The sequence below is a fragment of the Zeus faber genome (assembly GCF_960531495.2).
Source record: "Zeus faber genome assembly, chromosome: 8".
In the NCBI taxonomy this organism is placed as follows: Eukaryota; Metazoa; Chordata; class Actinopteri; order Zeiformes; family Zeidae; genus Zeus; species Zeus faber.
The window spans coordinates 19,516,855-19,529,837 of NC_137195.1; the positions used below are offsets into that span (position 1 = coordinate 19,516,855).

Sequence of the window (12,983 nt, forward strand, 5' to 3'; positions counted from 1 at the left end):
TCTGGCTTGTTTGGCTTTGACAGCGGCCAAATGGTAAAGCTCCGCGAGCCTGACAGAGAGTTTTATTGATTTAACAACCAACGAAAGAAAAGCAGAAGGCAAAATGAAAATGGGGCAGATACCAAAGACACGGATACCAAAGTTTTTTTGGGGGGTGGGGAAATAAAAAAATAATAAAATCCGTCTTGCCCTTCGTCTCTGCCAAAGATGCTGACCTGTTTTCATTTGTGTTTTCATCCCATATTGTTTGCAGCCGTCAAATCGCTGCACATGAAGTCTGGCAATATCTTTGACTGCCTGAGTTTTGGAGTGCGTTGGGCTGCCCAGTTGAGCCTGTGCGCAGGGCGTTCACCGGACTGCGTCATGATGGAAGTATTCCAAACATTGATTTAAGAGATCTGACTGAAGAGTCGGACACAGGCCTCAGTATAAAACCTGGAATTGTAAGCCAGCGACTGACCCAGGCGCGGTGTAGTGCAGTGAACATCCTCTATTTAGCTGGGGGCAGCGGTGTGGCTCGCTGGTTCGATCCCCGACTCCTCGTAGCATGTCCGAGTGTCCTCGAGAGACACCGATCCCTAACTGCTCCTGATGAGTAAATCGACACTGTGCGTGGCTGATTCCCGACATCGGTCCCTGAATTCCCTGAATCGTATCTTATCTTACATATCACAGTTTCGGGATTTGTCTCCGCATCGACGTGCCCATTTGCATTGCGCTTGTGCTTGTTCATGTCATAACCGACCTGGCGTGGCTGTCGGTGGCGCCAGTTGATTGCTGCCGTTTGTGACAGTGAGTCTGCGCTCCTGTCGCCCCGACCGGCAGCTCCATCCTCCGAGCAGAACTGACACCGCCAACACCCCCCTTTCCTCCCCGCCTCTGTCCCCCCCACCGCAGATGGCCCCGCTCACAGCCATCACCCGCTCGGTGGACCAAACAACCAGGGACGGGCTGCAAACCTCAGCCCCTCCCACTGCGCCGTGCACCACCCCGGCCCCCCTTGCCGCCCGTGTCGCTACACACATATGTGTGTGTGTGTGTGTGTGTGTGTGTGTGTGTGTGGGTGTGCGTGTGTCATGGACATACTGGTAGTTGGAGGAAGAACGGGGGTGGGGGTTGGGGTAATGGGGAGGCCTCCGCTCCACCGGTCGCTCATCAGATCCGCGGTCCTGGTGTTGCATTTGTTGTCAGTCAGGATCAGGGCAGATAACATTGATGTGGAGATTTTGGCGCCCCGCGCTGCAGTGCTGAATTTTCAAACGAGATGCAGTAGCTGTATATCGTGGAGCGCTCGTCAAACACCATCGAGATTCATCACCGAATCGCACGTAGATGAGCGTGAAACCGTCAATTTGCTTCCTGTGATTTTTTTTTGATTTTTTTTAATTTTTTCTACAGATGTCTGTATTTGCCTTTCTTTTGTCTGCATGCTTTTGATATCCTGCCCCCCCCCCCTTTCTCTTTTTGGTGTTGCTATGACAACATAGTAGGACAGGGGTAGATTGACAAGAACCGTCAAAGGGTTCCCTGGCGTAGCACTGGCGTGCTAGACCCCTCCCTACCGCTGCCTGTGGGATTTTTTTCATTCACCGAGGGATGTTTGTAATGTTCTGCCTCTTCTTAATTTCTCCCATCTGCATCGTGTGTACGTTTCCTTGTACGTGTTCCTTTTGGAAGCATATGCCTTTAAGAGGACATTTGCATAGCCCTGTCATCTATTGACGTTTAGCTCGTTTTTTGGGGGGGTTTTCGCCAGTAATGCGAGGTCAAGTCACCCGTGTCAATTCCCGTGGGGTCACCTGGGCCCAAGGGAGAGGAGGGATAGCCGTTCTACATCAAACCTTGCATGTTTGGGTGGCTGATTTGCGGCCGATAAACAAGCTGTTCTGGAAGCACGGCTGCCGACGACACTGGCGAACGCGGGTAGCGAGCGCGCACGGCGCTAATCTGCTGCGTTAGGGATTTCAGGAGTTTTAGGAACTGTCTCGGTCTCCGTCTGTCAGCGGGATTGAAGCGCAGCCAGGTTTCTCCTGTAGTGCTCTCATTTCACTGAAATCCTGTCAGGCGCCGGGGGGGGGGGGGGGGGGGGGGGGTTGGGGTAGCTGGGTTTGCTCGTACCCCTTCTGAGAAGGGTGTATATCACTTATAACTCACGATAATTTGGCTCGGCACATGTATGAACTCCAGCGATGTGCATGCAGGCATGAAGGCTAACCTATTCATCCACACACATAAACATATGCACACACTCAAGCACACAGGCGTGTGTGTGTGTGTGTGTACCGTGTGTGTGTACCGTGTGTGTGTGTGTGTGTGTGTCTGTGTACCGTGTGTGTGTGTGTGTGTGTGTGTGTGTGTGTGTGTGTGTGTGTGTGTGTGTGTCGGGGGAGAGCAGGTGAGCAAGAGTGTGTGTGTGTGTGTGTGTGTGTGTGTGTGTGTGTGTGTGTGTGTGTGTGTGTGTGTGTGTGTGTGTGTGTGTGTGTGTGTGTGTGTGTGTGTGTGTGTGTGTGTGTGTGTGCGTGCAAGGTATTATGTCCACTCAGATTATGATATGACAGGTTAGCATGCCGTTTGAAGCTGACAGCACATCTGTTTCGTCAGGAGAGAGTGATGCTGGCATCTAGGACACACATCTCACTATGGAGGAAGGAGATAAAGGAACCCAGCGTCCTTCCTGTCCCACCCCCATCAACCCTCACACACCTCCTCCCTTCTTACTCACCCGCTCAGTCTCCCCTGCTGCCCTGCTGCTGGCTGTACTCCCCCCCACACACACACACACACACACACACACACACACACACGCCCATACAGAATCCAGCCCTTTCTCTCTCTCTCTCTCTCTCTCTCTCCATCGCCTCTGTCGCACACCATCAGACCTGTTGTGTTCAAGCTCTTTCTAGTTCTCCCCCTCTCTCCCCGCCCGCGATCTTTGGATCATGTGCTCACTTTAATCTACCTTCTTGTCGCGCCATTGTCCTCGCCGGTTTCTATCACGCAACGCCGTATTTCACTGAATGTAAAAAGGAAAGGCAGTCTGCCCTGGACTCTTTCTCTTGTTCCCTTGCACTCTCTCCCTTTCTCTCACTCTCTCTCTCTCCCCTGACTGAGGCGGTCTCAATCCTCTTTGCTCCATTGTTTTGCCAAGTATTGCGCTTATCATCTCAAACGGCGTGACCTTCGCCTCGTCCAAGTAGGCCAGGAAACAGCGATATCTCAGAATGAGTTTCTCCTTCTTCTTCTTCTTCTTGAGTAACCTCCACATGTTAGGAGCTGAGCTCAGCGAAGTGAATGAGAGAGGAGAGAGAAGTAGAAGGCTAGGTAAAAGAAAGGAAACGAGGGCGAGACAAGGATTGAAAGCGGTGAGAGTGCAGCTGGCTAACAAGGCCAAAGACCCAGGGATTTAAAATGAAATAAATAAATATAATGATATCCCGTGGAGCATGAGGCATGCGTGAAGGAATAGGGGAGTTTGAATTGAAAAGGACAACTGTCAGAAACTCAGTGATTTATTTTTTTCCTTGGGAGGCTTTTTTCACCACTGGCTTTTAGAGACCCATGTGTGTATAATGCACCCCTCCCCCACACACATACTTGCGCACACACAGACACACACACACACACACACACACACACACCCACACACACACACACACACACACACACACACACACACACACACACACACACACACACACACACACTATGCGAGTAAAAGCCCATATTTTCCATCATTGAGTATTCATTCCATGTTCTTTTGACAGTGGTCCTGTTAGTGTGCTGTAAATCTTTTATTTCACCAAGCTGACCTCTTTTTCTCTTCCTTCCCTTTCTTCCTTTTTTTTGTCTCCTCTCTCTCTCTCTCCCTCTCTCTCTCTGTCTCTCTCTCTCTCGCTCTCTCTCGCTCTCTGCTCTCCAGCGTATGTGCCTGAGGATGAGTTCAAGGCAGCCACTCACAATGAGGAAGAACACCTGCAGGACGATGGCCTCTCATTGGACGGCCAGGATGCGGAGTTCCTGTGCAATGAGGAAGAGGAAGACATGGACGGAGGACAACCACCCAGCTACAGAGACTCTCCGCTCAGCAATGGCACCAACCCGGATGCCGGCTATGGCTCACCACTCAGTGACACCAGTGACCGACTCACAGACTTTAAGAGCACCTGCTCCCGCGATGGCCCCGATCGAGAGAGGGAGAGGGAAGGGCCAGCTCTGTCGCTACGACCCAACAATGGCCTCTCACTCCAGGATAGCCTGGCACAAATGAAAGCCGTCTATGCAAACCTCATCTCTGATGCCTCCTGGTCCAGCATTGCCATGGACATCATGAAATCTAAGCCTGCCACTGCTTCCAGCATCAACGGTGCCCTCGCCACCGCTCCGCTCGCCAGCACCACTTCTGCCCCAACCACCACTGCAAGCAAGATCAGTGGGGATGGCATGCCCAGCAGCCACCACAATGGGAGGAACTCTAGCACCACAGTCAACCACATAGGCAGCGGAAGCAGCAGCACGAATGGCACATCAGCTAGCACTGTAAGCAGCCACAGTGCAACTAGTGGCAGCAGCAGCGGACTGGCCAGTAATGGCAGTGGCGTAGCCTACGATTGGCACCAGGCGGCCCTCGCCAAGACTCTGCAGCAGACGCCCTACCACCTGCTCCCGGAGCCCAGCCTCTTCAGTACAGTGCAACTCTACCGCCAGAACAACAAGCTGTACGGCTCAGTCTTCACTGGCGCCAGTAAGTTCCGCTGCAAAGATTGCAGTGCTGCTTATGACACACTTGTAGGACTGACAGTCCACATGAACGAGACAGGACATTATCGAGACGATAACAAGGAAAAGGAGGAAGACCGTGGAAAGCGCTGGTCCAAGCCCAGAAAGCGGTCGCTGATGGAGATGGAGGGTAAGGAGGATGCCCAGAAGGTGCTGAAGTGCATGTACTGTGGACACTCGTTTGAGTCCTTGCAGGACCTTAGTGTCCACATGATTAAGACCAAGCATTACCAGAAAGTGCCTCTCAAAGAACCAGTGCCAGCCCTGGCCACTAAGCTGGTGCAGTCCTCAGCCAAAAGACGAGCTGTCCAGGATGCAGTTGTCTCTCCATGTTCGCCGGACTCTGTTCATGCCATCACTGGTGGGAGTAACTTGTCATTGGCTGATGCTGGCAAAGACCCAAAAGCAGCCAGTCCTTATGTGACACCCAACAATCGCTACGGTTACCAGAACGGTGCTAGCTACACATGGCAGTTTGAGGCCCGCAAAGCCCAGATCCTCAAGTGCATGGAGTGTGGGAGTTCCCACGATACACTCCAGCAACTGACTGCACACATGATGGTCACAGGCCACTTCCTAAAGGTGACAAACTCTGCTTCCAAAAAAGGCAAACAGCTGGTGTTCGATCCAGTGGTGGAAGAGAAGATCCAGTCCATCCCATTGCCTCCCACCACCACCAGGCTCCCTGTCCCTGGCACCATTAAGTCCCAGCCAGTGTCCCCAGCCCTGTCTTCTAGCTCTGAGGAAAAGAGGGAAGGGGGTGAGGAAGAAAAGATGGATGTCTGTGAACCAGGAGAGAAAAAGATAAAAGAAGAGAAAGAGGACCCAAGTGAGAAAACTGAGACACATGCCACCTCATATAAATATCTCAGAGAAGAAGACCTAGAAGAGACACCCAAAGGGGGTTTGGACATTCTCAAGTCCCTGGAAAACACCGTGTCCAGTGCTATCAGCAAGGCCCAAACTGGTACACCAACGTGGGGCGGCTATCCCAGCATTCATGCTGCCTATCAGCTTCAGTGTGCCATTAAGAGTTCTTCCACCGTGCTGCCTGCAACAGTCCAGAGTGTCCAGATGCAGCCGATGTTCAACAGCGGGCTCAGGAGCCTAGTGAGCGACCCAAGCTCAGTCATCCACTCCCCCATGGGCCCGTCCTCACCACCTCATCTTAGAAACAATGTCACTGCCATGGAAGAGCTGGTGGAGAAGGTGACAGGAAAAGCCACCACTGTGAAAAAAGAGAAGGACGAGAAGTTGGTGAGCCTGGACCGCTGCCGTCCTCTGTCCTCTGTGAAGTCCCCCTCCCCAGCACTGAGAGAGCAGAGGGAGCACTTAGCCTCTCCGAATGACCTTTCTGCAGGAAGACCACCCACCATGAGGAACAGCAGCCCTGGGAGTGTGGAGTCAGAACCTGTCTGCAAGAAAGAACCCAAAGAGAGCCTCGTGGATGGCCACAACAGCCACTCAAAAATCAGCTCTGAGGCACACCAGTCTCCAGTAACTAATGGTAACAGTCTGAGCATCATCACCGATCACTCACCAGAGAGGCCTTTTATTAACCCTCTCAGTGCACTCCAGTCAATCATGAACACACACCTCGGTAAGGCCTCGAAGCCAGTTGGCTCAGCTGCAGATCCACTTTCCATGCTTTACAAGATCAGCAACAGTATGATGGACAAGCCAGCCTTTAATCCTTCTCCCCAGGCCAAGCCAGCAGAGCCCATTAATCACTACCAGTTCTACGAAAGCAATGATCAGCCCATAGACTTGAGTAAATCAAAGTCCACCAATAACAGCAGCAACAACAATAGCAGCAGCAGCACCACACTACTCAACAGCAGCAATATTAACGGTAATAAACCTCTCCTGTCTCTCCCGGACTCTGTCTCCTCTCCCCTGAGAGAGAACGCCCTGATGGATATCTCTGACATGGTGAAGAACCTCACCGGACGACTGACACCCAAGTCTTCCACCCCCTCCTCCATCTCAGAGAAGTCCGACGCGGACGGCAGCACGTACGAGGACGCTCTGGAGGATCTGTCCCCTGTGCAGAAGAGGAAAGGGAGGCAGTCCAACTGGAATCCCCAGCACCTCCTCATCCTGCAAGCACAGTTTGCCTCCAGTCTAAGGGAGACCTCAGAGGGCCGCTACACCATGACGGATCTGGGCCCCCAGGAGAGGGTCCACATCTGCAAGTTCACAGGTCTATCCATGACCACCATTTCCCACTGGCTCGCCAACGTCAAGTACCAGCTGAGACGTACCGGGGGCACCAAGTTCCTGAAGAACATGGACTCTTGCCAGCCCGTGTTCCTCTGTGGAGACTGTGCCTCCCAGTTCAGGACTCCCTCCTCCTACATCGGCCACCTGGAGAGTCACCTGGGCTTCAGCTTGAAGGACCTGTCCAAGCTGTCAGCCGAGCACCTACGGGAGCAGCAGGCTGTCTCCAAGGTTATTACAGACAAAATGACATTCGGCAGCCCCTTGTCGGCCCTCAGTACGCCGGAGGACGATACAGGTTCCGTGTACCAGTGTAGACTTTGCAATCGGACATTTGTCAGCAAACACGCAGTCAAACTGCACCTCAGCAAGACCCACGGCAAGTCTCCGGAGGACCACCTGGTGTTTGTCACCGCCTTAGAGAAATTAGAGAAGCTAGACAAGTCGGAGAAAGTTTGAATGGGAAAAGAGGAGTGTCGGGCCTGGGGTAGAGACAGACAGCTGTGGAACTGACCAGAATTTCATTGCACTAAATAACATTGTTCACAGTTACTGCACTGGGCCAAACTGAGCCGCCAGGTGAAAAAGAGGAAAAAAAAAACAAAACAAAACAAAAAAAAATCAGTCTTACTATTTTTTGTTGTGATAACTGCCTGATTGGACCATGTCTTTTCACGTTCATTTCCTTTATTTTTTCATTTGTTTGTTTTGCCAAGCGCTTTTTCTAAACTCTTATTTTGTAATATATTTATATGCTATTTGTCTGATCTGTGCATGTATTTTAGTGAATCAAGGTTAACACGGAATTTTGATCTTTTCATGGCAAACAATACAACTACTGCTTCAATGGTAACTTAAGTAGTGACTGAAAAATGAAATTGGAGAAAGGAAAACTGTATTATACTTGATATGAAGAAGGTTAAAATTAAATGTATATGCCAAAAGAATGGACGAATACCCAGAGAGACTGAAGTAGCACCTTAGACAGATGAATTTTGAATTTGTAAAGAGAACATGTTTTGAAATGCTCTGCGTTTTTCAAATCGGATTGATTTGAAGAGATCAAGGATTATACTTTTTTTTTTTTTCCCCTGCTATTATTAGTTTTGTTGTTTTTTTTTTTAGTTTTTTGTTTTTTTTTTAGTTCCTGTCACTGGGATGTTTTTGATGAAAAATGCCCTGCTCTGAAAGCTGTCTGTGTATTAAGGAGAAGAAAAAAAAAAAGAAGAAGAAGAAACGGATCGTGTAAACATTTCAGAGTCATTTAAATGCTGCTTCTGAGTTACAAGTCAATCAGTGAAAATTGAATGGCCGTCAGTATGCAAGTTTCGCTCAAAACCCTTTTTCCGTTGATGTGACGTACCACCTTGATAGCAATTTTCCAGTTGTATGGTTTGCTACAACTTTCTCTTTCTCAATTGTGTCGCTTTACTGTAAAGACAAGAGTCCGTTACATGTAAATGATTACCAGTGAAATGTCCGTACTCTGTAAGACATATCTTATCATCCGAATCAGCTCAACATTCTTTGTATCTTAAGGTGTGTGCATTCTCTAACTTTTATATTGTCATTTTATATATGAAAATCGATAAAAAAGAAAAACAGATGATGTATATAAATATATACTGTAGATCTACATAATGTCTTTTTTTTTTTCTTTTTTTTTTTAACAAATTTAGCTTCTCTGGCTTGGTTTACAGAAATGATTTTAATTCTACTTGCATCCAACTTGATGCATGATACGTTGTGAAAAATAAATAAGCGATGCACAATGACTATACATTTCAATGTTTTATCAAGGATATTGTAAAAAAAAAAATATCAAAAAACCTTTTTAGCACCAATTAGTTCAATTAATTTCTTTTCTCAATTGTAAAATAAACCCTGATGCAGTTGTTAAGAGTAATACATTTGTGGTCGAGTGTTCATTTTGGGAGGATGGCATATTCTCAGATCATACATTGTAACGAATAAAAAAAAACAACTATTACCCATTTCTATGTCTACCCATAATATATCGGCATTTTCCAACATCTATTTTTGATATTTGCTGCCTAGTTTGCCTCCTGTCGTGGGTGTCCAAGGCACCTACACTAACAGGCCCTTCGAATTCATCCTGTGCGCCACAGTACATCCATCTGACGCCTTTGAACATTTAGGACCAGGAGGGAGCAAAAACAAAAAAGAACACTGGTGTCATACTTGTAACCGATGACTGGGCCCGTTCATATGCTGCTGATAATTATTGTAATGACGAAGATGACGGGGATGATAAGTCTGTAAGGCTGCCTATTGTGCTGTAAGAAACCCATGCTCGGCTTGTGACTGGCCTTCGGAGTGTCTCCTCTGAAAGAATCTGTGTTGCATTAATGACAGCAGTGTACTTGGGCCTGTCTTCCGGGAACCACCATCAGATGGGTGTCTGTTCTGGTTGACGCAGGGCCCCCCACCCCCCTTACCCTACCCAACCCCTTCCCGCCCACTCTGGCTGGCCGCATCCAACCAGCCCATAATTGACACAACTGTTCAGATGACATTCAAGTATCCCGACGCCGCCTTCCGTTTCTCTGATCAGCCGCCGACATGGAACACCGCCGCTTTAGTTTGGGCTGTACATCGGTCTGTGCTTTTAAAAAAAAATAATAATAATAATAATTCCCCCCAAAGTCGTTCGTGAAAATACCGCGGTGCAGTGTTTCTGGACCGATGCGAGTTCTGTTTTGATTATTCAGCCTTGATTCAACACTTCAGAGCCCCTAACACGGATACAAATGACACTTTGGCAAGTTAATCTGAATAGCCCAAAAAAATAAATAAAATGTCGTGCCCGGTAGAAATTAGGTTGTTTTTTTCACCGGAGACTCAATGAAATGCCGCCTGCTTAACTCAACTTTTTGTTAAGGAACTGTAACCGAGGGCTGTCAAATTCAGGAAATTACAAACAGCATTTTGCTTGTCATGCACTGCGTCTGAAATGGCGAAACTACGCACTGTTTGTGTTTATTATGTGCAAAACCATACTATGTCCAAATTTTATTCCACAGTTACCAGGATGACATAGTACATACTGGCGGTACACTGAGCGGTGAGTATGACTGTAGTATGCCCTGTAGCACGCAGAGATGCTTTATGCCGGGAAATGAGGTAGAACCGGTGCAATGAGTACGGCATCCCACACTTAACGCTCGTCTGCGGACACTTGAAGGTTATATAAGCAGAGGCGGCAGAGTGGAACTTTTGACGTCGCTCACAAACTGCGGACGCTTCCATTTAGACACCCCACCGCAACGTCCCAAAAAGCCGAGCCGTTACTCGGATGAATAGGAGGCATTGTCACACGTCGGGTGTCGCTGAGCTTCGCCCGCAGAGATGAAAAGAAAGGAATCGGGGCATTTGTTATGGAGGAAGTGACCCCCGGATGACCCGGGTCGCCGGTAGGCTGCCAGACGCAGGGCGTCCTCCTCGCTCGCCAGCCGCCTGGTAACGGTGGCTGCACGGATAGATTTGATCTTTCGCCGGGCCCTCATGCGTCTCAGGTTTCGGAGGGAATACCTCATAGAGCCCGGCTTTGTGACGACTGAAGCAATCCTGCAGTGTTATTACTTCCATTCCTCGTGCTCAGAGCATGTCTCCTGTTGGCTGCGTTAAGTCTGGTGCGCTACACGTGCGAGCGTGCACGCCGCACACTCTCCCCGGCGTACAGTATTAGCGTGACTGTCTTTGTCCAATTACACACCTTTTCGATCTGGCTGCACCTTGGTGTGCCGATACACGGATTCGGCGACAAAAGGAACACGGGCGAGTGCCGATTAGCCCCGTCAAAGATGCGGCTTCCTGGAAGGGGCTGCCGGAGTCGGGTTATAAAACAAACAGGGCAGATAAACAAGCGGCATTTGGAGGATATAGTGTTCCCTGCACACCGAGAAAGAGAGGAAAAACAACACACCTTGTAGGTTTAATACCCCACAGCTAAACCTGTAATTTTGCTGCGCCGTCAGATAGCTGTTGAGCCGATAGAGACTCTCCCTGCTTTGTTAGAGATCAGCGCACTGTTTCCTGCACGTATTCTATGTAAATTACATGCGATAATCGCCACGCGCGGCACAATACCGGCTCCCGCGGTGCAAACGGAAACGGAGGGTAGATAAACGCAGGCTGGGCAGATTTGCATAGCCTTTGTGTTTTTTTTTTTGTGTGTTTTTTTTTTTTTGTGTGTTTTTTTTTTTTTTTGGTTTTTTTTTTCGGGGCGAGCTGAACGCGAGCCCTGAGGATTGGTGGGGATTTCCTCGAGGTTTTGTATTAGTAAATGCCTGCTTCCTCTCAGGGCTGCGACCATTATGTATGGTAGACAGAGGTGGGTGGGTGTCGGGGGCACAAACCAAATCACAAAAATCACCTGGGTTCGGTGGGAAGAACAGGAGAGAGGGAGGGAGGGGTGTGGTGTGGTGTGCTGTGCTGCTGCTGCTGCTGCTGCTGCTGCTGGAGGAATTATTCACCTCCCTCGCCGGCGTCTGCCTGCGGGAAGAGATAGAGCGGCGGAGTCGACCGGCTTTAGCGGAGGAACGTGTACAGTACCGCGCGGCGCATATTTAAATCAAAAGAACTTCCACCTCGACTAAGTCGTGCACATCGACGTGATAATAGCGGGAAAGGCCCCGTGTTCTGGACAATAGACGCTCTCGCAGATCTTTGAAGTTAAAAGAGGAACTGTGGCTGTTTATCTTCCTGAGCCGCCGACGTTTGATCGTCCTCTGGAACGGCGGAGGCTTTAAGGCGTGCTGGGTGAGGAGGTTGATAGGCTCCTAGAAAACACAAACGGACGGGTTTCTGCGCGCGCGCGCACGCACACACACACACACACACACACACACTCTCACACGCACACACACACACACACACACGCACGCACGTGGCTCGAGGCAGGCACAGCCACCTCTGTGTGCCAGCCCCGGCTGCCCACACTCAAACGGAAACAGCAGGCCCATGGTTCCCCCGGATCCACAAGTCTTTTGTCGATCTTTTACGCGTCCGTGGTGGGCGGCGTTGATTCCTGTGTGTGATGGCCGCCAAAAAAGAAACGGTCATTGTTGGGATTCAAGCAAATATTTAAAAATAAAAAAATAAATAAAACCCTGCTTGTGTTTACTATCTGTAATAGAACATAAATTAATACACACACACAGACAGACAGACAGACTCACTCACTCACTCACTCACTCACTCACTCACTCACTCACTCACACATACACACACACACAGACAGACAAACACTCTCACTCACAAACACACATACACACACACACACACACACACATATTCACACGCGTGCACGCACACACATATTGTCTAATACCCATCCAGAATACCTCCGAGCCAAACAAAAACGGCGTCTGACACAGCATGAACAACAAAGCAGCCGCCGACAGAGCGCTTTTGTGCCGGATCTGGAAACCAAAGTTGGGAAAAAAGGAAAAAAAATAATAAAATCTGTTTTCATCCTGATAAAATAAGGTTCTTTGTGAATGCCGTGCATTCAACAAGAACTTATCGCCGTCCGTGTTTTTTGCGGCGAGACAAGTCGCCTCGGTCTATTTTTATGTTGATCGCAAGTCACAAAGTGTAGCGACTCAATTCACCCCACCTTCCATCGTACATCACAGCCGTGGCCCGTCTATCGGCTCGGCCAGATTATTCGCCGGGGCGCTTCTTGTAAAATGGTATATTAGTTCCGGGGAGGGTGGGGCGGCGGCAGCGGCGGAGGGGTGGGCAGTGGATTTGTTTTCGATGAGCGGCCGGGGGTCCTCCATCAAAGCAAGGTTACGTTCCTGTAGGAGGCTAACGGGACAGAGTTGTCTCCGCAGAGTGATGGCGTCTGACAAGCGGCGGCTAACGGATGTAGGGGGATCACCGGCGTCTGCGGAGACTCTTTTTTTATTATTTTTTTTATTTTTACTTACGATCTCGTCCCGGATGAGGGCGACAGGTAT

The 12,983-nt window shown here is 49.4% G+C and overlaps 1 protein-coding gene across 2 annotated transcripts in view; it reads left to right on the forward strand.

The window, feature by feature from the left end:
* Positions 1-8,912, forward strand: part of LOC307233876 (teashirt homolog 1-like) — a 34,813-nt gene extending 25,901 nt beyond the window's left edge. Inside the window, exons 2-3 of one of the 2 annotated variants that reach the window (XM_080005334.1) lie at positions 3,920-4,363; positions 4,529-8,912. In XM_080005334.1, coding sequence (XP_079861460.1) covers positions 3,920-4,363; positions 4,529-7,455 — 3,371 coding nt within the window. In that variant the 3' untranslated portion in view covers positions 7,456-8,912. Of the gene's footprint in view, positions 1-3,919 lie in introns of both variants that reach the window. The other variant, XM_080005333.1, reaches the window with a different exon arrangement.
* The last annotated feature ends 4,071 nt before the right edge of the window (positions 8,913-12,983 follow it).